Here is a 24346-nt window from a genome sequence, read left to right as displayed (position 1 = left end):
TATTCCGGCGTGCTAATGGGCACAAGACGTATCTCAATCGGTACGAGACCGTCCGCATGGAAGAGAACCAGGGAACTTTAGCAACAGGTATTCCACATTATCAAATCTTCACTGTAAGAATCCTCAATCAGAACACTTGTAGGCGTTGACTCTACCTTTGCGCGAGCCATGGTTAATTTAATATGTACATATATAGAAATTTGGACACGAAAAAGGCTAGACACATCATAACAATCATCGCACCTCTGCCACTGCCATTGGTTTTTCAGCAAATTGTCGAATCAAGTGTTACGCAAGCAGCCATTTAACAAACGCCGGAGGGGATGACGTTGCTAGCAACACGCTTGGTACCGTAAGCTGCACCTTGTCCAAGACCACGCTTGGCGAAGCCAGTCCAGATCTCGCAGGCATTGTCACCTCCGGTAAGAGCCTCATCAGCGTCGAGGATAGCATCACGAGCATCAACGAAGTTGGGGTTGCAGGGTTGCCTAGATATGATATCAGTATTTGTACCAGCCTTGGGGTGCGATAAAAGATGGATAACTTACAGAGCCATACCGTCAATGACGAGCTTCATGGTCAAGAACTTGCCGTCTGTGGGGACACCGTTGGCGTCGAAGGTAGGGCGGGCACCATCGTTCTTGCCGTGCTTGTCGATGAGGTTCCACAGGACCTCGTACAACATGGTAGTCCAGGTCTCACCAATATCGTGGACCTCGTTCTTGGTGTTGAGGGTGGTGTAGGTGTTGGGGTTGGTGGTCAAGCTGGTCGAGAACAAGACAGAGCGGATACCCTTGACGTTGTTGTAGACCCAGGCGCCCATGGGGTAGTTGGTGTTGCGGGTGTCGGAGGGCTTGAGGCGGATGGCGGTGGCCATGAAGTCACCCCAACCCTCGCCCATACCACCGGACTCGAGAGCGTTCAAGCAGTTGGAGTTGGCGGGTCCACCAGTGAGACGGGTCGACAAACCATGAGAGTACTCGTGGATGATGACACCTGCCTCGAAGGCGCAGTCACGGTAAGGGGTGGACTGAGTCCAGATGTACATTCTCATGCGACCGGGCTGGCCATCAGGGGGTGTGGCAAAGTTGGCATTGTTGGTGCCGGAGCCGTCCTGGGCGTTCAGAATGGTGAAATCACTACCTGTACCACCCTTGCCACCGTTGTTGATCTGGAAGTTGCCAGCCGCCTCGTTGAAACCAAGGGTGTAGAGCAGGTCGTGGTACTCGTTGCCAGTGAAGAATAACTGGGCGACCGAGGCGTCACGGTAGGTGGTGGGAGGAGTCATCGCAGCAGTCCATTCGTACTCGAACTTGTCCTGAGCCTGAGTAGGGCGGTAGTTGTTCAAGTAAGTGTTGCCGCCAGTTGGGTTGACCTGGGCAATGGCGTTGTTGCCGCGAGTGGTGTGATAGGTGCTGGTACCATCTCCGAGCCAGGTGTAGGGAGACTCGGTCGTGTTCCATGGGTTGGTGACGGTGGTGCGCGAGCAGTCGTTGGGGTCATTGCAGGCCCAGGGGAAGACGAGGAAGCTGGCCTCGGCAACATAGTCAACGACCTATATCCAATTAAGTCAGCCTGTGTCTATTTTAATATTGACTGCTAGACTTTTGCCCAGCCATGTTGGCAATCCCGACAAAGTGCACAATGTGTCTCGTGCAAGTCTTCAAAAAAATTCGACAACTTTGAACGACAAAATTGGGACAAGCAGGATTATCGAAGGTTTGCACTTACACCGTGAATCTCGTCGTTGGTCTCAGCGTCAACGTAGGACAGCAGCCAGTTGTCCAAGATATCAGTCTCGACTCTCCAAGTAAGCTTCAAGACACCGTCTTGGTTGACGTAGTACATAAGGCGGGCCTCGGGGTCTTTCTGGGCGCCAGAGGTACCCTTAAGAACATAGGCCTCGGTACCCTCAATGGCCTCAGCAGAAGCCTCACCGGAGACAGGCAGCTCCAGAATGCTGGTAGCACCGGTAAGAGCGTTGGTGGGGTCGACGAAAGCACGCTTGCTCACGGGGCTCTCGGCTGGGATTTCTCCAGTGTAGAAGTTGTTTCCGTAAGAGAAGACCTGGCCATCCTTACCAATCTATTGTCAAGTTAATCAACCGTTCTGTACACTCTACTACTCCTGTCCTGGCTTACGTTAACGTTGAAGTCAGAGTTATCTACATCTAGGCCGTGAATTGTCTGCTTGAAGTAGACATGGCTGATGCCGTTGGTGCCGACGTAGTTGTTGGACACACGGAACTCAGCATCAGGGTGGACGCTCTTGACCAGCCCCGTAGCAGTTTCGACATAGTCGGCACGTTTGAAGACCTTGAGTGAGTCGTCGGTCTTGGCAACACTGCTGGCCTTGTAATCAGAGTTGGCGTTGGTACGGTACTTGTTGAGGTCCAGGGATCGCTTGTTCAAGCCGGACTTGTAAGCATCGTGGTGACCGGCAGCGTGCGGGTGGGCAAGCGTCAAGGTCGCGCCAATGACGAGGCTAGCCAACAGAGAGTAACGCATCTTGAAAGAGCTGACTGGAAGAGGAGGTCCTGAAAGAGAGACTGGGCAACGGGATGGAGATCAAACCGCAAGCTGACACTACTTTCCATCACTGACCAAGGACATTCCAGACCTTTATATCCATCATCAGTTGCCTCTCCCCCACAACATCAACTGCCTATTTCGCAGATAAGCTCATGGTGCAGCCTTGGTAAGCCTTGGTTCAGTTGGGGGCCCTGCGCCGGCTTGGCACTGCTCAAGGTATATTGGAATGATCGTGACGATGCTTTAGTTCTAGAAGGTCAACCAAATGAGCAATCGCCACACGAGGTGTCGGCTCTTGGCGCTCTGAATATAATGCTGACGGGCCCACTACCAAAAACGGGAAGGTGACTCCGGTGCTCAGAAAGGATCAAGTGTGGCTTTGCATACTGCAGAGATGAGATGGGGTCGGCTCCAGGGTACCAAAACAGACAGCCAGATCGGTACTTGGTGCTCTATACCAATCTGGTGTGTAAGTCGGCGGGCCGGCAGTCGGCACACCCATGCAATATCTCCAGCTCAAGCACTATTTCTGGGTACATCTTCGCCGGGCTTGAGAGCATTTGTCGTCACTTTTCTTACTACAACCTTCCGCACAAAACAATTGTGATAAATCATCTGTAGGGTAGTCATTCTCGAAGTTACTCCATGACAAAGAAATGCCGCCATGGCAAGAGCCAACACAGCATATTATGGGGCGTCATGTTTCGGTCATGTGCGAACTTCGAAGCTAGGTATGCTCAACAGGCCTAGGTCAGCTGAGCCCATGAAATCCTGACAGATCTGCTGGCTGAAGGTGAATAATTAGTCCTTGTCAGAGCAGAACGACTGTAATGTGATGATCAATACGATAAAATCATACGTAGAATAAGACTAGAGCCCACAATGGTCCTCCACTGGGCAGCAGAAAGCCTATGTAAATGGACTACACAATAATGTCACATTCTTGTCGAGGCTTAGCTTTGAGCTTGGCAACAGTCGTGATCAGCTTGGCAGAACGGCCTTGGGTGCTGAAGACAGGAACAGGCAATTTATAGGGCTTGGCACAATTGCACAACGGACAAATGAGACAAATAACGCTGACCCCATCGAACCGGACGTCAAGATAAAGAATGCGGCGAATGGCAAGTGCGTTAGCTGATGTAACTCCAGATTCCGACTAACTCGAGCGCTTAAGTTTGCGGTAGGCTGTTGGCTGGCATTCTGTCACTAACATTAGGTCTGGAATGGTGGAGTCTGGGGCCATGGGCGACCTGCCAAACTAAGACAAGCCCACCGAAATGTGCTACACAACTCTTACTCTTACGGCAACAAGCCTGATGCTGTTATGCTTGTCATTTGGGTTACTACGACTTTGGTGTTGGTTTCTCTCTTGTTCCAATAGCAATGACTTATAACTCCATGTTACCCCAATATTAGAAACCATGGAATGGCGCATTCAAGCTATGTAACAGTGGCACAGGATGCTAATACCGGCGCGGGTGTGTAGGCCCAATCGGATTGGCGACTGCTGTACAAGCTTCTGGATCGGATGCACACCACACAACTCAAGATTGTGCATGATATCCGCAGCACAAGTAAACCCGGGTTTGATATCTTGGCAATCATGTTCATCTTATTTTTGGTTCTCGGAGTTCAGAGAAGCAGAGTATAGCATGCTTCCACCGATTCCAAGAACCGCCAAGCTGCGAAACTATAAGGAGGCAAATTCTACAGGAGGGATCACAGAACAATACTCCGTCCAGCGCCATCTACTACCCACCGGTTGAGGCTCGGAACGTTCGCGAAGATGGTGCCAGGGTCTGCTTCATACGAAAAACCTTGCAGGACACCTTGATGGCCACTTGGACAAAGATATATTCACAGGCGCTCCTCCTTTCCACGGCTGCTCTCCCCTTCCAATTCTGGCACTTTCGCAGGAGCGCGTTCGCTGACATGATTAACATTAGCGGTTTTTGGAAGTGCTCTCCTAGCCTGGGCCTCCTTCTCTTTTGGGCTGGCCCCCAGTCATTAGGACCCTGTCGCACTCGATGGCGCTACAGTAGTGGCCGGCGCCACACTGACAGGAGCACAGCACGCCATCACCTGCCGAAAACGAGCCCCAAAAGTACTCCAAATTGCTTATCTGGAGTAACACCAGACAGAGTTATGGACGATGTAACTGAGTCAAAAGGTTATTGCTGCATGGTGCTGCATGTTCAAAGAAAAGCCTCACCGCCGTCGAAGGACTGTAAGTGCAGCTTCATTGGTCTAGCCAGTGGCAATATACTGTCTTGCCATCACGAGAACAGCCGTTTTTACGAAACCAGCGTTATTGGTTTGACTTGGAGCTTACATGGTGGTGAGATGGAAGAACACGAAGACAATTTGGGATCCATCTCTTGGGGCCAGACCTCCGACACTTCCGCCTGATCAGTCCATCATATTTTTGGATATGGATATATGATCGGAAGTAGTCGAACGTTACGGGTACTAGGCGCTACCTTGACCTATGTCATGTGTAGCAGCAGTCTCATTGTTCCCTCTCGGACGTCTACGATCCCCATCATTTGATGAACTCATTGGTAGAAGATGGCGACTGCGTAACCACTTTCTCGTTGCTCCGTGGAATTAAGCAAAAGCTTCACTTCTGATCACAGCCAAGCAGGTCAGACTCCATAGCAGGCGCGCGTTGCTCTCTGTTCCACCACTCACCTCTGGTGGCGGAGGCAAAGCTACAAGCGGTACAGTCGTGAACCCGCTCGTGGCTTGTTTCATTGTTTGCACTATTGTTGCTCTCGTAAGACCAGGTCCAAACCGCGCTCTACGGTTGTGCCTCAATCCTGCTCTATACTGTCCCAGAGTACGTTGTATGCGCTTCGGAGGGGGTGTTCTTTTTACACAGGATTGTCGGTACAGTAGTCCCGCGAGAAATTCGTGAATTATGGACTGTACGTACCGTGTCATTAAGAAGGCGGGTATAAATCTGTTCGTACGCCGGACTTGACTCACTAGTCAGATTGAGCATAAATAGGTGAAACGCAGTGTCGGGAGGTACTCGGAACGGGTGCGGCGCAAGCCTCTGTGTCGTTAACAGTAGCATCTGAGCCGTTGAGCGCTATGGCATGATAAGTAATCGTATCGTTTGGGCCATTTGCATAAGTTGATGGCAAATCATCGTCGCTGGGGCCATTGTAGCAGCTTGAACTTTCTAGGTACTGACTGATGCGTTCTAATGCCTCGGTCTTGCTAAGATTTGCCTCAAAGAACTCGATTGTCTTGTCTTCCCAAACACTGGTGTATTCTAGCGCAGTTGAGAAGCACCGAGCATAATTCGTCAATGCTGACTCTCCTGAGGATATGTTAGGATACAGTCCTCCCAGTTCAAAATGGAGCGAGATAGCCCGAAGCACTGCGGGAGCAAGAGCGCGATAGACTTCGAATGGTATCTGAGCGTTGCCCAATCCATAAGTTGAGTCGCGCTACTCTCCCACGACTTCGCCAGTCTTGAGATGAACAATTTTATTGACCTTCTGGTCTTTCAAGAATGGCGCCATGATATTCACAATCTTTTGCGCATTACGCAAAGTAAGATTGATATTCGTGCTGTCGGTAGAGGCCCTGCCCGCTCGGGATATTTGAAGAAATAACTGTTCATCAGTCTTGGAAGGAAGAAGTCGGTATAAGTCATAGGTTATACGGATATAGCCGCGGTTATGTCTTTGCCTTTGATATTGTTTTGCAGGCTGAGGTATGTTGCATAGTCTTCAAGAGTTTCCTCATGACGATCTGAGCAATCTGAAACATCTGATCAGAAACACTCAACTTTTAATATGAGTTCTCCAGCGAGGCTCGCCTTTTCTGTTTATTCTCTCCAATGCAGCTCCATTGACTGCCTCCATGGCCGAAGCTTTTCGCGCGCTGAGGACCGGCTCGAGCAATAGAACCGAGATCATGCTGTCTCAACCGAAATAGGTCAAAAACCTCGAGGCGCCAGCCAACAGTTTCCCGGAGTAGGAAAGAAATGACAAGGACGAGATTCGTGATGGCTGTTCTCCTATAAGGCTAAACAAATTGTTGTTGAGCACCTCCTTAGAGCTTCTTTGTTAAAGCTGAGGATGATTGAACTATGCCTCAAAATGATAGAACCCAGAGTCGAGCCTTATGGCCTCGTTGATAGAAGTAATAAAAATGAAAATCTTTTCGCTGTCAAAAGGCGCCATGATAAAATAATGTCTGTCTCATTGTCAAGCCACATCTGTATCATCATATCATGCGATTTTGACTGCATTTTGGAGTATGGGCTGTAATAAAATCTGCCCCTCCGTGAAATCTCGAATCGTTCTAACACTGCTCGGTATTGGTGTCGTTAGAGTGGCCGACGAGTTGGAGGACCATACGCCTTGAATGTTGATATAAGGATAGTTGTTGCCACTATCGCCATTTCCATACACCTTTCATGGCTGACCAACCGTAGAATTGACAAGCTTCGTAGCAAACGAGCCGTTGGGGCCATCATGCGGTTGAAAAAGAAAAACACGACAATTCCTCTGTCACCGGCCGGTCGCGTAACAATGACCTTAGGCCCAACGATTGAGAGATTGTTTTCTGGTAGTGGACTAATGAAGACCACCTATGCGTCGGCGTTATAGTCTGAATAGCAGCAATTATTATATTGAGGATCAGCAAGGTATTGCGTGCTCACAATGCAGTCATTGTCAGACTGGGCAAGCAATACGCTCAACACAATTAGCAGGCACAAAATTGACTCCCTTTAGTAATGCAGATGCAGGGTCAAGTCCTGATACAATCGTCAAGAGAGCAGTGAAATATGTTGCCATCGAGCATTAGCAATTAGCGGCGACTCTTCAACCGCACAGGTGCTGCGGGCTAGCTCATGAACTTGCAACGCTGAAGAATGACATCGCTGCCAAGTTTCTAAATTGGAGCCCCTGGAAATACTTGCGGGCTTGGAGAAGCCGTGAGTATACTTGATAGTGGCAGGGACTTGCGGAGATTGGGGATTAGAGTTAGCAGAGCTCACAATCTTGCGGAGTCTGGGTGCACAAACGCAACTCTCGAGCAGGAAGACAGCACAAGTATGCCAAGTACTGTGGTCCTATTTCACTAAAATGAATGACAGAGCTGTTACTCTCTGTGTTGCAAGGAACTTGACCAACTCCTCATGTTTCCTGTTTAATATCAAAGTTCAATTACATGATCGGAGCACAAGTCAATATGAGCATCTTTCTGCACCTCCGGAACATGTTTTGATTCGATTCGAAATCTGAACTGGTTACTAAACATTGGAGTGTAGGCTAAGCACAAAAAAAACATTAGCAACCCGCTCTCGTTTACTATGCATCCTCTAAGAACCTCACGATGCGACGGATCGTTTCAGACGCTTGAGCTTTAGACAAACTGGACGAGGAACCAAATACACCAATATCCATGCGATTGCCCCGGACAGCTGCCTCAACATCGATTGCATCCTGTGGATGTTTGTTAATATCTACTTGACCAAACGTGAAGCAGAGGGTACTCACAATGTAGGCTTCCTTTACTCGGTTGTCTGACAGCCACTCATCACTAGGCTTTGCGAGTCCTTCCTTAGGTACTAAATAACCATGGCTCTCTTGTGGCATAGTCGGTGTTGTCTCCCGGAACCTCGCTTCGCCATCTGCTCCATGATCCGGAGATTGCTCAGGCAGGCTGAGGAAGTTCACGAATGTGGCTATCTTGATTCCAGTCCATTCTGAAATCTCCCACAAGCCGACAGACGCATGTTCAAAGGAACTTATGGCTATAAGATCGTCTTGAACTCGCTTTGCTATATCCACAAGTCGCTCGTCCTGATTGAACTTGACTCTCAGGGGGACGATAGCGAGCATTGGGCAAGGCGCATCCTGTAATTCTTCGTCGAACGAAGTTCTGTTTGCAAGGTAAATTCCAAAGACCACATCGTGCTCCTCAGCGGAAACATGTTTGTCTTCACCAAAGCTCACCAAACAGTTGGCGTAAGCTGCAAAGAACAAAGCTTGTATACTAATGCCAGATTCTGATGCCATGTTTTTGAGCTTTGTTAGATCCAAGGCGGCGGGATGAAACTCGGCTGTGCGAACATGACGTACAGTACTAATTGCGTTATGACGAGGTTGAGTAGCGCCATTCAAATATGTCTTCCAGAACATTTGCCTTCTTTCCTTCGTGCCGTGGGTGTAGTGCGCTAAGATGAACTTGTCCCATGCTGACAAGTCGAAGGGAATTGCAGAACCACCAACACCACATAGTGCTGCGAAGCGACGGACAATGAGTGGTAGGCTCACACCATCGTAAAGTGCATGATGAATCTTGAATTGTAGTTTAATCACGCCATCATTATTCCTAACAGCCTCTAAAGAGACGAACGGAGTGCTACCAAGTCGTAAATTCCATGTCTTGGTTGTAGTATTAGGTCTTTCCGGTTCTGTTTGTAGCTGATCCGGCTTGATAAGAACCTGAACAAATGGTATTTGCGAAGAGCTTGATGCTACGAGATAAGTCCTCATAATGGGAACCTCGACCAAAAGTATACGCCATGCTTTGCTGATAGTCTCAGTTGAGACATCGTCTGTCACCTCATATGAGAATTGGTAGAAATAGAGATCTCCTGCGCTGTTCTGCCAGGCACTCAGCATATGGACTTGCATTGGCAATGCAGGTAGGACTCTTTCCACGGCAGCGCCAGTAAAGTTGATCTTCGTAATAAGCTGTTCAAGTTCAAAGCCTTTCAATGGCTCCAAGGACTCGGTTGTTGTTGGAATTGAGTCGTTGGCTTTGCCCGACTGAGCCCCTTTGGCATTAATCGCGATGTCTCTGATGGTTGCTGCCTTGATCATATCTCTGACAGGCACGATTATACCACGCTTGCGTAGAATTGAGCTAACTTTTATCGCGCTGATAGAATCAAGTCCTAGGTGGTAGATTGACTGACTGGGCGATATCGCCGATGCATCAATTCCTCCCACTTCTGCAAGGACACCAATAATTAGTGTCACATTCTCGGACCATCCATCATTAACACTCAATGATGAATCGGTAGCTGGTGTTGTTTCTTTGAAATCCTCTCTCAGAGTGAACGGGGTCAAGCCGCAAACGGAAACAGCATTATTACCGGTAAAGTCGACGAGTTGTCCATGTTCATTGCGCATCAAGTATTCAAGCACTGAGTCGAGTTGATCGACAAGGCTTTGTGCCGCGCCCGCCGAGGCGTACTGCTCGTGGCATGCGACCCTCCAGACCATTTCCTCACCACTCAGCTCCATTTCCACACAGATGGGGAACTCTACCTCGGATTCGGACTTTACAGACCTCCATATGGTTGGAGAATCTCCCAAGGTTATACTCGTCTGCGACTGCATGATGAAGAGGGTGTTAAAAAGCGGCCCGCCACCAGTCATAGCAATTCTCTGCGCCTTTCTGAGCGGAAAGAACTGGTATTCACTGATGTTAGTCATGTTCTCCCACATGTATTGAAGATACTCGGCGATCGTGCCATGGAGCACTGTGGTGACGGGAACTGTGTTCATCATTGGGAACATCAGGTCTGCCTCGTCTTCAGTTGACCTGCCGGATAGAATTACACCAAACGTGACATTGAGCGATCGAGCCAGAGAGGAAAGAACTGCTGACCAACAAGCTTGGCCGAGCACCTGTATCGTAATACCGTGACGTTTGCAAAATGATCCGATTTCAGATGTAAACAAGTGTGACGAAGTATCCAACCTGTGAATGTGATTTACTAAGCGGCCGTTCTGAATTTGCTTTTCGGGCAAGATTGTAGGAGGCGCATCATGTAAAAAGTTGGACCAGAAGTTTTCGGCAGATTCCGAAGAACTATCAAGAATATTTGCCAGAGTAGGTGTATAAGACTCTCTTTGGTGGTATTCGCCGGCATATGCAGCTTGGATATCTTGATGGAAGAGACCAAGAGACGTGCCGTCGTAAAGCGGATGTGCGATTGACAGGACCATATAGTGTCGCTCAGCCATTATGACGGGCGTCAATTGGAGCAGAGCATGTTGTCCTTTTGAATTAACAGCTGTTTGGCGAGCATGTTCCATAATTGTGGTTGTCTCTTCCAGACTCGCGACGGATACAGCTTCTTTGAAGGGATCAAGCTTCTTGGCCACAACTTGTATGAAGGCATGGTGAAATCGTGGGTCGTCCACCTGGACAAAACTCGTTCTCAGAATAGGCGACTTTCGAATAACAGTCTCAATCGCAGACTTCAGAACTTGCATGTCAGTGTCGGCTGCAAGTTCAAGGACATCATGGTTAAAATAAAGTTGGAAATCTGATACAACCATTTCTGCCATCATTGAATCCTGTAAAGGAGTAGGCGGTAACACAGTGTCAATACCGCTTAGGTCAACTCCAACCGTATGCAAATATCGCTTGAGACGCGATTCTTCGCTTTCAAGATGTTTCAACGACGACTTTTTACCGTTTTGAACTTGACTAGAGTCATAGGCCGACATGATACCACGAACTGTGGGTTGTCTCATAAGTTGACTCGTCTTGAGGCTGATTCCAATGCGTCCTAATCTACCGACAAGCTTGACTACATCAATGCTATCAAGTCCAAGCTCGAAAAGAGACGTATTTTGACTGACTTGGTCGTTAGTCACACCAGCCAGTGCCGCAATCTCTTTCTGAACATTTCGGCCTTGCTCGGTCCAGATCAAGTCGACATCTCCCGGCCGCTGACTGCCCGAAGAGCGTGTCATAAGCGGTAATCCATTCGTCAATTGATGATTCTCGATGTCCTTGCTCTGTAGATCACCGAACCCGCTGTCAGACGCAATACAATCTATTATGTACTGGAACTGGTCAAGTGTAGCGTTCAAGGCGACTTCGTCAAATATATGAGATTTTGCGACTATTGTAACATTCAGGTGGTAGTCTTTCGTAGCTATACCTTCGAATGCAATAGGGTAATCTGCAATTGACGTCGAGTGTATGTCCGTCCAGAGGGGAGAGTACTTGTCCATGGTTCCTTCGTCTTCGTGGGCGAATGAAAACAGGTTATCGACTAGTGGTTGACCGTTGGAGCACCACTTCTGCACTTGACGCAGTGGGACGTGCGCAAACGAAGTTGTCATTGCGTTGAAGTGGTGTATCTCTTGCAGAAGAGAGTGCCAGTTATTTATCGCGGTGTTCTTGATGCGAAATGGCAGTGTGTTGAACAATGGCCCAATCGTGTTTTCAATGCCATCAAGTAACATTGATCGACCGGAGACTAAGACACCAATTGAAGGCCAGAATCCAAGGGATTGCCGCAAGACCGACAACCAAGCAGCCTGAAACATGGTCTGCTGAGTTACTCCCTCTTCAATTCTTCTTCCTTCCAATGCTCTGATATCAAATGATCGCGTTGATATAGCATCGTTTCGTAACGGTTCAGATTTGAGAACCCCGACTGGGCGGAAGCTGAAATTTGAGAAGATATCTTGCCAGAAAGATTTCGTTGAACTATAGTCGCATAAAGGACCGTGAGGGAGGACGTCCATGAAGGATGGCCCTGCTGGCAGTACAACACCATCGTAGAATGCCTTGATTTGTTGAAGAATCAGATCAAGACTGCGGGCGTCGTAAATTCCGTGGAAGATTCGGAATATTAGTGTGTGCCTATCGCCTACTTGGATACAGTCCATCTCAAGTGGTGTGCTGAAGAGCGATTCATTTGATCTCTTCCACTCTTGGTACCTTTGGTCTAGGTGCTTTCTAACTTCATCTTGCTCCAGCCGGAATTCTTTCCATCTGAGCAGGGGATTTCTGAAAGCGACCTGTACATAACCATCGGTGGTTTGTAGAAACCCGGTGCGAAGGACAGCATTTGCTCGCACGACGTATTCCCACGCTTCTTTCAGGCGATCTGTTGAGATGTTGGGAAGAAGCTGAAGCTGGAAACAATTGAAATATGCTGCACGTTCCTCCGTACTTAAAGCGCGCGTCAACATTCCCTCCTGTAAACTTGTGCAGGGGGCGATATACTCGATGTCAGCCTGGGTTACTTCGAACTTGCGACATGCCGCGCCAAGGTGCCGATGATAACAAGCCGATACTCTTTGCTTGATACGCAGCACTTCAGATTGTTCAAACGGGGCAGAAGTCTTCCGTAGCACCTTGCTCATCGCTCCTAGCCGCGGATTTTGAAGAATGATGGAGGGTGCAGCACCGGAAAACCCGGCTGTGCGCAGCTGTCGAGCAAGCTCTATGACAGAGATGGAATCAAATCCCAACTCAAATATCGTTGTTGATGCTAGAATATCGCCTTCATTAACCCGCAAGACATTAGCAATAATGCGTGCGAGGTCAGGCTGCGATTTACTAAGCTTTGCGTTTCCATGATCTAGACCAGAAGAAACGCGCCTCAAATCTTCGGGAGACATGCTATTGAACAGATGCTTAAGTAACGACGTTTGCGCTTTATTGTTGGCGGACAGTGGAATATATGGCACACAAAGTATGTAAGTTGGTATCATGTAGCTTGGCAGTTTCGCACGGCAAGCATCTTGTGCCTTTTGGCTCAAACGTAGACTTGAATCGTCAGAGACGACGCAGAGATCCCGTTTGTTAATGCTGCTGGTATCTGTGACAATGAAAGATACCATGACATCTCTATCTTGGTCGCGGTGTTTGGTAACCATAGTCGCAACGTCGAGAACTTTTGAGACTCCAGTTTTAATGACATGGTTGACCTCGCCAATTTCTAGGCGCTGACCACGAAGCTTGACCTGGTCGTCTGCACGGCCAAGGAAGTCGAAGCAACCGTCGTGCAATATTCTGACAAGATCACCCGTTCGATAGACTCGTTCTCCGAATCTATCGAGTACTGGGAAGCGTGCTCTAGTAAGTTCTGAACGATTCAGATAGCCTTTGCCCACCAACTTACCAGACACGCAAAGCTCGCCGATACCACCTCTGAGTACAGGCACATCTGATCCAGGCTGAAGTACAAATGACCCAACATTCGGGAACTGCTTCCCAATGTTGCTTGACCGGCCGTTTTCTGGCACTCTGCAATACATTGTGACACCAATGGTTGCTTCAGTGGGTCCGTAGGCGTTGTATATCACCCCTTTGGATCCCCAAGCGTCTAGGATATCCTGACGAAGCTGCTCGCCTCCAGTGATGAAGACGCCTTTACACAAGCTTGGGACGTCGTCTGGGTTCACAAGGCGAGCAAGACTCGGTGTGAGATCGATGTGTGTAATTTGAAGGTCCGAGATTGTAGCGATCAAGTCGCTCAATATCAGGTCTCGCGGTGCCGATATTACAGGTATGCCAACTGACCATGACCAGTACTGCTCTAAGACGGACACATCGAAGTGAAAGGAGGCAAATTGTAACCACCTGGACTCGCGATCCCAATGACCTTCAAATAAATATTGGAAAGCAATCATAGCTTGGACAGCATTGTCGTGTGTTATGAGACACCCTTTTGGAGTACCGGTTGTACCGCTAGTGTACAAACAATAGCAGTTGTCATTTGGTGAGATGTCGAGTCGAGCAAGTTGTGACTCAGAGAAAGCTTCGAGCGCATCAACGTCAATTTCCAGCACGACGCACGGAGATGTAAACGCGATATCCGGTAAGCTGCTTTCTTTGACCATTAGAGCAAGTGCTGCTGAATCTTCAAGAATGAACTGGTGACGTGAAGATGGTGCACTTGGGTCGAGTGCAACAAATGCGCAGCCTGCTTTGAGGATTCCAAGGATTGCAAAGTATGCTTCCGGGCATTTGTCAAAACAGACGGCCACGATGCCGCCGGGCCTGATGTCTTTCGTGGTCAAGAAGTGGGCAATGCGATTACCGCAATCATCCAATTGACGATATGTCCATTTCCGACTGTTCATACTTCCGCCCATTTCATAAACAAATTCGAGGGCCAAACTATCAGGAGATTGGTCTGCCATAACCTCCACAAACTCGTGTAATAGTTTGGTATTGGTAGGCAGTTCGCGGTTCTCAGGCGGGGTGATGGAGTATAGTTCCTGGTTCTGGAATACTAATTCATCCGCGCAGGCATCTGGCGACTGAAGCAGGTGAACTAGAATTGCATCGAATTGAGCCAACAGCAAATCTGCATGCTCAATGGGCAAAATATCGCGGCGGAAGTCGATGCTTACCAGCAGACTGTCGAATTGTGTTTCTTCAACTTCAATTGAAATAGGATAATCGACTGTTGCTGTTTCGCTCGTTATGTGCCACGGGCCACTGCCTTCTGGAGTACTCGTTCCTTGATAAACTAAAATCGTGTCAAATATTGGCGATTCGGAATTTCCAGTCCATCGTTGGATACGGGTCAGTGGCGTATGCTCGTATTTTCGCAATGTTGCATTATATTCCATCATAGATTGAAGAAGTTCTCGATTGCTGTCAGCATTCTGTGCAATCACTGGCAATGTTGTAATGCACGGAAAGACGACTTGGTCAAGTCCAACTGCTGTACGGCCTGACAGAACAACACCAAAAGTGACTGCTGCATCTCCATGGTAAGATGCGAGTATCCGGGTCCATGCTGACTGTAGTGCAGATTGAATAGTGACACCAGCTGTAGCTGCATTCTGACGCAAGTGCTGGAGTGAGCTACTCACGAGTCTAGACGACCTTATTCTCCTTCTCTCGTCGATTCGTAGAGGAGTCAACGTCGGGAAAGAATTCACTACCATTTTGGATGCCTGTTTCTTCCAGAACTCCTCAGCTCCACTTTGCGTTTGGGCTACACGCCCAAGAATTGAGACTGTCGCAGCTTCCATCGATAAGGGTGGGTGAAGTTCAATGCCTTCATAGATTTTTAAAAGCTCATCAAGCATTTCTTGTAGCGAGATAGCGTCATACAGCGCATGGTGCATTCCTACGTGCATTGTTTTGGAACCGTCATCTTCTAAGATGACGACTTGCCATGGTGGCTGTGTCAGGTCTCGAACGGCATTCAATATACATTGATGTCGCCAGCCATCAGTATGAAAACTTTTAGCTTGTTCTCTCTTGAGGCTCTTGACAGAGGAGATGGCGGAATTGGAGTCGTATGTCAGCATAGCAAATGATGTGTCCGGGTGGTGGATCGATATGAAACCAGTGCGTAGTATCTGAAGCCTGCCTTGCAATGAATTCCAGGCATTCTGAAGTCTTCCGCAATCGGTGGAAAGATCTAAGTTCCAGCTGATAAAGTTGTAATAGTTTGCACCTTCTGATAGAATAAACTGTGACAACATGCCCTGCTGAAGTGGTGTGCACGGCAGCAAAGCCTCGAGGTGTGTTGTCAGTTTCGTATGTTCGACTTGGCGTCGCACTGAATCTTGAAAGGAAGCGAGGTCGTATTGCAGTTGCTGGGCCGAGGGGCGGCTATCTACAGACTGGGTGCGCGATGCGATACCGGCGCATGTTGGCTTATCAAGAATATCTACTGGTGAGATACTCAGGCCACGCTGTCGCAGCAGGGATGCGACTTGAAGTACACTGATACTGTCAAGTCCCAAGCGATAGATTGATGTGGTCTTTCCGATGCGCTGCACTGGAATTCCAGCTAGCTTCGCAACCACATGGCGGACTTGCTCTTCAACATCAGTCCAGGGCGTTTTCGAAGTAACAAGCGGTATAATATGGCCTTGACTAGATTTCCGATCTGTGGTTTTGAGTGACACCAGCTGGTCGATCTGTAACTGTAGGTGACTAGGCAGTGTGTGTAATAAATCTTTCTCGGAGGATGGGTATCTCGAATAAGTCTCCAGGGCGTGAATATAGACATCTCGTAAGACGCTTTCCATTGACTGGTGATATGAGTATCTAAGCAACCGTCAGTGAAAAATATTGTCAATGAACTAGCCAACTTACACATCTATATGCAATGATATTTTCAACTCATCTGTATCAGGACAAGGAGTAATTTCGCAAACTATCGGAACCTGGTTGGCATAAGTGGATGGTCTTAACAGAATGGGATTTCATTAACACTTACATCCATCGTTCCTACATCCCGCTCCAGTATCCAAACTGACTCATCTAAAGGTTTCGCAGGGGGTTGAAGTAATAGCAATGTATCAAATAAACGAATATCGTCGACGGGTAATTGAGATCTTATTCTTCGTAACGGGGTGAACTGGTATTGTAGCATCTTCGCATTTAATTTCTGACACTCCCTCATTATCTCTCGTTTGGACGTAGTTCTTGACAGCCTGAGCCGTACGGGAACTGTGTTGAAGCATGGTGCGACGAGGTTGTCAATATCACCAAGCGGTACCGACCGCCCGCTGAAGACGTTACCAAAACAGATATCTGGACACTGCATGACAGTTGCCAAAGTTTCGAACCAAGCTGCTTGACAGAGTGATAGAAGAGAGAACCCGTTTGTTCGGAGCTTTGCCTGCAACGATGACAGCGGCAATGTATACTTTCTCGTTTTTGATTGAATAATGCTGTTGGTGCCATTGGTTCCATTGATCCCGTTAATTCCATCGTTTCTGTTCACTGCTTTGCTAACAATAGTGTTTTGAGGCAAATGGCTGGGCTGAAATCCTTCAAAATGTCTCGACCAAAATTCGTCCGTGTCGTTTGGCAAGTCGAGTGACTCTCGGAGAAAATGTTGAAACGATGGAGCCTGCTGGAGGGTCTGTCCACGAACTAGACTTTCGACTTCTGAAAGTAGCTTTTCCACTGCCACACCATCGTACAATGCATGATGACAGACGAACGAAAGATAACTCTGTTGATCATCCGTGGTAAGTAGTGCTAACGTGAGCGGCGGCTTAAGCGTGTTCAAGGGCTGATCTAAAGCTTCTAGATGCTGGGCAGCGCCTTCCTCGATGTTTGACACTCGTATTCGACTCCATGGAAGCTCATCCGGCTCAAGAACAATTTGCACCAACGGGTGCTGTATATCCTCTGTCGACATGAAACAGGTTCTAAGGATTCCATGACGCAAGTAAACCTGATTCCACGCCGCCAAAATCTCTTCACCCGTGCAATTGATACGGAATAGCATTTGATTGCGATAGCTTAACCCATCACCAGTTGACATCGTCGAAACCAGCATTGAGGCTTGTAGCGGCGTGCATGGCAGTATTGCTTCGATGGGTATGTTGTGAGCTTGGAAACGATTCTTCACAATATCGACTAGTTCATCTGGAAGCAGCTTGAACTGGGCTTGTGAACTATATCGATCTCTGTCAAGGTCAGGGGTGTTAAGTTTGATCGCGCGGGCCAGACGGCTGATGCTAGGGTTCTGAAGTACTTGGGATATTGGTACTTTTTGATGAAAAATTGTCTGAAGCTTCCTCGAGAAAGGCATCGCTGATATTGAATCTAGGCCGAGTGTTGTGAAAGAGGTCCAGCGACTAATGGTGCTCTTCTCGGCATCCAGTGTAGCGACTAATGCTTCCAAGACGTGCACCTCGGTATCCGTCCAATCATTAGACGTCTCTTCGTCGTCGGTATGTTTGCTGCATTGGTCCAAGATATCGTATTTTAGGTGGGTAGCTGATTGAAGAATGTGCTCTGTGTTGGTTTTTCCAGACGACGTCAGAGGTAAGCATGCGATTGGTAAAATGAAGGATGGTACCATATAGCTCGGGAGGGTAGCCTCAAGGGTTTGGAACAGTAACCGAGTTTCTGTCTTCCTTTCAGCTGTGAGGGGCAGTAACTCAAATTTCTGTTTGTCCATAGAAGATGGAACGTAGAACATGACAAGCTGCTGGGTCTTTATATTCTCATGTTCCAGCACTGTACTCACACAGGCCTTTGCGATACCAGATCCGAGCACGACTGACTGGATTTCTTGTAGTTCGATTCGCTGGCCACGAAGTTTGATCTGTGAGTCAAGTCTGCCTAGTATGATAAGTGACCCATCAGGTAGCATTCGCCCTCTATCCCCGGAGCGGTAAAGCCTGCCATATAGTGAGTGTTTGAAGAACTTGGAGTTTGTCAACTCTGGCATATTCAAATAACCAGCAGCTACTTGGTCACCACCAAAGCAGAGTTCCCCAATTCCCCCAGTAGGCACAAGTTCGTCTGAGTCTGGGTATAATACGAACGCGGTTGTGTTTTCCAACGGCCAACCGAGGAACTGCGACGAATCACCCGGTTGCATCTTCCTGACGGTACATATGTTGGTAGTCTCGGACGGTCCATATCCTGCGATTGGTCAGCCAATATACCGTTATGCAATGGTGTCTGGGACATACCTTGGTAAAGGACTCGCTCCCATTTGTTAAGTACCTCATCTGTCATAGGTTCTCCTGACGTGACAAGGAAACTCACGTTGGGTACATTCTGTGGGTTAACTAGCGAAGCGACGGTAACCGTCATGCTAAGGTGGGTCACTCGGAACTGTCTTATAGACTCTTCCAAGTCGTTGAAAAGCGTGTCGTTAGTAGCTGCGCATAGACACATCCCATTAGCCCACGTAAAGAATATCTCAAACACTGAGACATCGAAAGCCTGAGAACAGGCTTGGAGCATCCGTCTCTCGCCCTCAAGAGGATATATTCGAGAGAGAGCTTTGATATTACTGAGCATATTCTTGTTAGTCACAGAGACACCTTTCGGTACACCTGTGGTTCCACTCGTGAAGATAACGTAGGCCGGCTGCGTTGGATCATGGGATATGTCCAAGTTCACTGGAGAGAGATGACCAAACTGCCGACTGTGAAGTTCGACTACAGGACACGTGACTGAAATTTCATTCCATGACGACAGATCTTCAACGAAGCACACCTGCGGCTTCGACTGTTCTAGTACTGATTTGACTCTGTTGAAGGGTGTGGTAGGCAGCAGAGGAAGATAGGCACACCCGGCCTTGAGAATCCCTAGGATACCACAATAGAATAAGGGTGACTTTTCCATTATGATGGCAATAATTCCACCTTGAGAAATGTTACGCGCTACCAGGAATGCCGCAATTTGATTCGCTTTTTCGTTGAGCTGCTGATAAGTGAGGGACTCGGTTTGGACGGAGTCACAAAGTAACGAATGAGCAAAGCAGAGAGCCTCCTCATTTGGTGCTAAAGCTGCTTGGTTTTCTATTGCAAGTGCTAGACTCGAGCACGTCTCGAGATGTTTGAAACCTGTTGTATAAGCGGACAGGCTTAGTGGTGGGAACGAAGACCGCACTGATCTCAAGGGGGCCTCAATTTGCTGGCAGAAGTGTGAACAAAGATGTGAAAATTGCTCAGCAAATGCCTGCACATGAGGTAGCGAGAAGCTATCCGAATGATATGTCCATCGACAGGAGTAATTATCGCCATGCGGCTCGACTTCAAGCAATAGCTTCGTTTCAATATGATCTTTGTGATCAAGCTCCACAACCGCCTCTTCACCTCTACTCCGACTGGATAGTGATTCTTGGTAGACGAAAAGCACGTCAAACAATGTGCTTCCCTGAGGTATACCGGCAACTCTTTTGATATCTGGCAGTTTGATCGGACTCACATGCATGATTTGCCGGTTCAATAAATGCAGACTCCGTATCAGATCCAGGATAGAACTGCTTTCGGCCAGTTTTGCCCGCACAGGGAGGGTGCTTAGACAAGGGCCCATTACTCGCTCAATGCCTGGAATGGGCAAAGTTCTTCCAGAGAAAACTGATCCGAAGGTGACATCCTCAGAACCTGTGATGGTACTCCACAGCCAAGCTAGACATGCCTGGAATATTGCTTGAGGCGTAACACCTGATGCGCGAGCCACTTGCAGAACTTCTTGCGACGAAACTTGTAGCGTGGATTTTGCAAATTCGATGCCACGGCCATAAATTGCAGTTGACCTGAAATTCGGAAGCACAGCACCACCAACACCTCGCAAGAGCTCCGCCCAGAATTCTTTGGGGATGTCGCTTTCAGCTTGACTAGTGTCAAGATACTGCGCAATCTCGTGAAACTGGGGCCTTGCAGGAAGACTTTCGCCACGTGCGAGCACATTCAAATCGTCAAGGAGTAAGTCGATTGTCCAGCCATCGTAGATGGCGTGATGTACGGTTATTGTTGCCCTGGAAAGCGATCTGTGGATTTGCACCTGCAGAGGGTGGGCGAGAAATGCATCGGCGTCAGTTATCTCATATTTCGAGAATTCGTCGACTATGATAACTTGATCATGAGAGAATTGTCGCCACACGATCCGGATAATCTGATCATCAATATGAACAAAGCCTGATCGAAATATATCGTTGCTCATGGCCAGTTTTGAAAACCATGATTCCACAGTTGACGCGGGTACATTGAGAGGCAATCTAACGTCCACTGTGTTGACATATAATCTTGGATCTTTCAATGTCTCGACTAGCATCGATGTTTGCAGCGATGTGCACTGAGTAACAGCCTCGATTAAGTCAAGGTTTACATCATGCCTCGCAGTCTGGGTCAGCTTCTCAAACAGTTCAGATTGACTGTACTCTTGATGGCCGTTGGCAAGCGCTCGTGACTTTGCTGGCTCATTCTCCCGACTCTGAATGAGTTTGTGTAAGTCTTGTAATGTTTCTGAATCCAAGATATCCAACGGTGTGACGTAAATATTTTGACCCCTTAGCTGAGTTGCTAGTTGAATAGCGGACAAGGAATCAAGGCCGAGGGACGATAATCTTGATGAGATATGCACTGATGTGTGAAGCAAATCTCCAGCCACACTACAAAGCATTCTCTGGAGGTCATTCAAACTTTTTGTTTCGCCATGCAGATGTTCGTCTTGAAACAAGGATCTCGAGTATTCTGATTTGAGCCGCATCCGATCGACTTTTCCAGATGGCAAACGCGGAAAATCTTGCATGACCACGATTTCAGACGGAACCATGAACGAAGGCAACCACTTCTTACAGTTAGCTGTGATCTTCTCGTGCATATCCGCTATACTCTCGACAGCCACGAACGCAACAAGAACGTTTGATATGGCGCAGACATAGACGCCATGGCAATCCTTTGTGCGCAGGATCACATGCTCTATTTCGCCCAATTCCATACGTTGGCCATTGAGCTTGATTTGGCCCTCGGCGACTCGTCCCAGACACTCAATTGTTCCATTAGACAGTATTCTGGCTTTATCACCTGTTCGATAAACGCGGCCGAAGTTTGTCTGGATGAAAGATGCCGCTGTCTGCTCAGGTCTGTTGAGGTATCCATCTGCCAGTTGATACCCACCAATTACAAGTTCGCCAACCTCGCCAATAGGCACAACCTCGAAGTCATTCTCGTTCGCATTATCGGCAGAGCTTTTTATCACAAATGCGGAAACAGTATCAAGAGGTATGCCGATGCACTTGGGGGAGTCATTCTTCTGAAAAGCTGGCTGTAACGTGCTACACATTGCGTTAGTCGTGGTTGCAAAAAGAAAAAGAAAAAAAAGCAATGTAAAGGCAGACCATACCAATGAATAGCAGCTTCTGTTGGACCATACATGCCCCAGAGAATGCTTGGTGTTTGAGCATTTCCACCAAATTCGTGGACCACCGGTTCCGTAAGCATCTCGCCGATGGTAAGAACGAGCTGAAGACAAGGTGCAAGAGTTCTGCTCCTAAGAAGACTGCCGGCCACCGACGGTGTCAACTCACAAGCATCTACATCCATCTTGCAGATAATACCAGGAAGATCGGATAATAGATCTGTGCGGTCGCAGCATACCAACGTTTTTCCTTTGAACAGCGGGAAGAAGATTTCAAAAACTGAAACATCAAATGTTGGTGCAGCAAACTGCAGAAAGCGTGCGAATGGCGGCATATGTTTATCATGAGCAAGCAAACTCTGGACTGCTGCACCATGAGAAATTCCCACGCCTTTGGGTGTACCAGTTGATCCTGAAGTATACATCACGTACGCCAGGTCATGCGCCATAGCCTGCCTTTTCCAAACGCCATGGTGTTCTGCATCTTCGACTATTGAGGTCGAAGTAAAATCTTCCTGGTCGACACATATGAGTTTAGCCTCTAAACCTGCAGCTGAGATGCGTTGCACGAGGGCTGTATTTGTGAGAATTAAGTCTGCATTGATGTCCTTGAGGATGAATTTGATCCGTTCAGTGGGCGCATCCAAATTTATAGGGCAGAATGCAGCCCCGGACTTAAGAATAGCATAGAGAGTAATATAGAGATCAGGACACTGGGGTATCATAAGCGGAATAATAAGTTGGTGTTCTGCATGCCTCGCCGGAAGTGCAAGTATTGCTTGGGATATGCGATCAGCAAGACGATCTGAAAGAGTCTCGAAATCATGGTAGGGGATGGTGAGTCGCTTCCCATCCTCGCCGAGAAAATCAATTGCAGGTCGGTTGTGATTGGCTGTGACTCCGACGAGGTCGTGCAGAAGCTCTGGTCCAGGAAGTTTTGTAGGTGTTGCGTTGAGCATGGACAGCCTAGTGGTATCCTCGGGATCTCCCATTTTAGACAACTAAGTTGTCGTGCAGCCGCGAATGCATCTAGCTTGGCGATGATGTAGCTCTTACACGGGTGTACAAGTAAAGGCGTATTATAGTCTCCGGCGCTTGAAATCACAGGTAGGCTGTAATGTAAGGTCCAGGAAATTCGTAATGCGGTGGATTTGATTGGATGGTGGTGACCAAAACGGAAGGGCGAGTAAAATAGTGGAAGCGTGGAGACTGATCGTGACGGGGTCATGCGGAAGGGCAACTGTAAACAGGTTGACCAATCATAAATCAATGTTACCGACTTCTCAATAGTCCTGAGAGCTGGTGAGGCTTGTTGTTGGGTTCCTTGCTGGCGCATTTGACGCGCAACATTTCAAAAGCGGTGCGTGTTTCCGAGGCATGCAACGACGATGCCGATTCCTTAGCTAGCGAACACACGAACGTAGACTAAAAAATGTCCGACTGTGATACCCGTGACTAGCGGGCCGTGGATATTCTAGTAAGATGGACTTCCAAGATTGGTCGAAAGTACTGACATTAGTTGAGTAGCTACTTTGAGCTGGTGTGATGCCCATAGAACTTCCTTAGTTGTGTAACAACGATTGTTTGATCGCAGAGTACAGAAACAACAAGTATATCAAGCCATACTACCTCAGATCACTCATCGTTCTTTATTGGGCAGGAGACAATCTACTTCGCCGTAGCCGAAACTTTAAAGATCAGTACTCAACACCATCATTGATTCAAATAGTGCTGGGAGGAGTGTTAGGTTAGACATGAAGGAGCGGGCGGCGTGCGCTACGCAACGCTGTCATAGGGCGACGACGCGACCACTACTACGCTTACATAGTACTTATGCCGGCCGGTCACTCTTCCATGCCCCCAGTCCACGCGCTTGCCAAAAGATGGTGTCCACATCAAGTCGCGCAACGAGGAGCTTGAAAACAAGTTTACGTCATTGATTCCCGTGAAGTGGCACAGAGCGTGGGGAGACATGGAAGACATGTGGTATTTAGTAAGTCAATACCACAGTATGCAAGTAGCCGATTCGCCCTACAAAGTGGGCGGCACGACAGACGTGAATCGAGTGCGTCTCAGCGGACTAAATAAACGTCACAAGTGTTTGCACTCTCATATAGTCATCCACAATCTAGTGAAAGATGACTGTGTCCAGGCTTCTATACCTTAGACTACTGTAATCTTGAACGACTGGCGCCATGTGTTACTAGTTGCGCAGTGGCCTGCAACACCGCCCATATGGATGATACCATGAGTAAAGACAATGGGCTATGCATTTGTTGGAGTGCTGAGCCGGGCACTAGTGTCTGTCAGGTTCGAAGAGGGCCATGTTGGGCTGACACCAACTTATTAACGCAGCCGCTGAATGCCATGCCAGAAATCAAGGAGACCCCCGAGCCGACGACTACATCTCCGAGACCAACAACTAACTAAGT

At 48.1% G+C, this 24346-nt stretch overlaps 3 protein-coding genes across 3 annotated transcripts; 1 reads left to right on the top strand and 2 right to left on the bottom strand.

Annotated features, from left to right (window-relative positions):
* Nucleotides 1–304: 304 nt before the first annotated feature.
* On the bottom strand, nt 305–2507 carry BKA67DRAFT_524203 (extracellular metallo proteinase MEP; the record flags this gene model as incomplete). Its single annotated transcript, XM_046098551.1, has 4 exons — nt 305–488; nt 549–1555; nt 1732–2085; nt 2142–2507. 4 exons carry the CDS (start codon nt 2505–2507, stop codon nt 305–307), a joined length of 1911 nt encoding a protein of 636 aa, XP_045954216.1.
* Nucleotides 2508–4253: 1746 nt separating this feature from the next.
* On the top strand, nt 4254–5039 carry BKA67DRAFT_396336 (uncharacterized protein). Its single transcript, XM_046096648.1, has one exon. It carries the CDS (start codon nt 4365–4367, stop codon nt 4938–4940), a length of 576 nt encoding a protein of 191 aa, XP_045954215.1. The 5' UTR covers nt 4254–4364; the 3' UTR covers nt 4941–5039.
* A 2825-nt stretch (nt 5040–7864) lies between these two features.
* On the bottom strand, nt 7865–22906 carry BKA67DRAFT_662473 (amino acid adenylation domain-containing protein; the record flags this gene model as incomplete). The annotated part of the gene is made up of 6 exons (XM_046108008.1): nt 7865–7999; nt 8054–16340; nt 16389–16459; nt 16513–18683; nt 18734–21831; nt 21900–22906. The coding sequence occupies 6 exons, from the start codon at nt 22904–22906 to the stop codon at nt 7865–7867; spliced, it is 14769 nt and encodes a 4922-aa protein (XP_045954214.1).
* Nucleotides 22907–24346: the final 1440 nt, after the last annotated feature.

This window comes from Truncatella angustata (assembly GCF_020726525.1).
Source record: "Truncatella angustata strain MPI-SDFR-AT-0073 chromosome Unknown BKA67scaffold_8, whole genome shotgun sequence".
Taxonomy (NCBI): Eukaryota; Fungi; Ascomycota; class Sordariomycetes; order Amphisphaeriales; family Sporocadaceae; genus Truncatella; species Truncatella angustata.
This window is presented reverse-complemented; position numbering and strand designations above follow the sequence as displayed.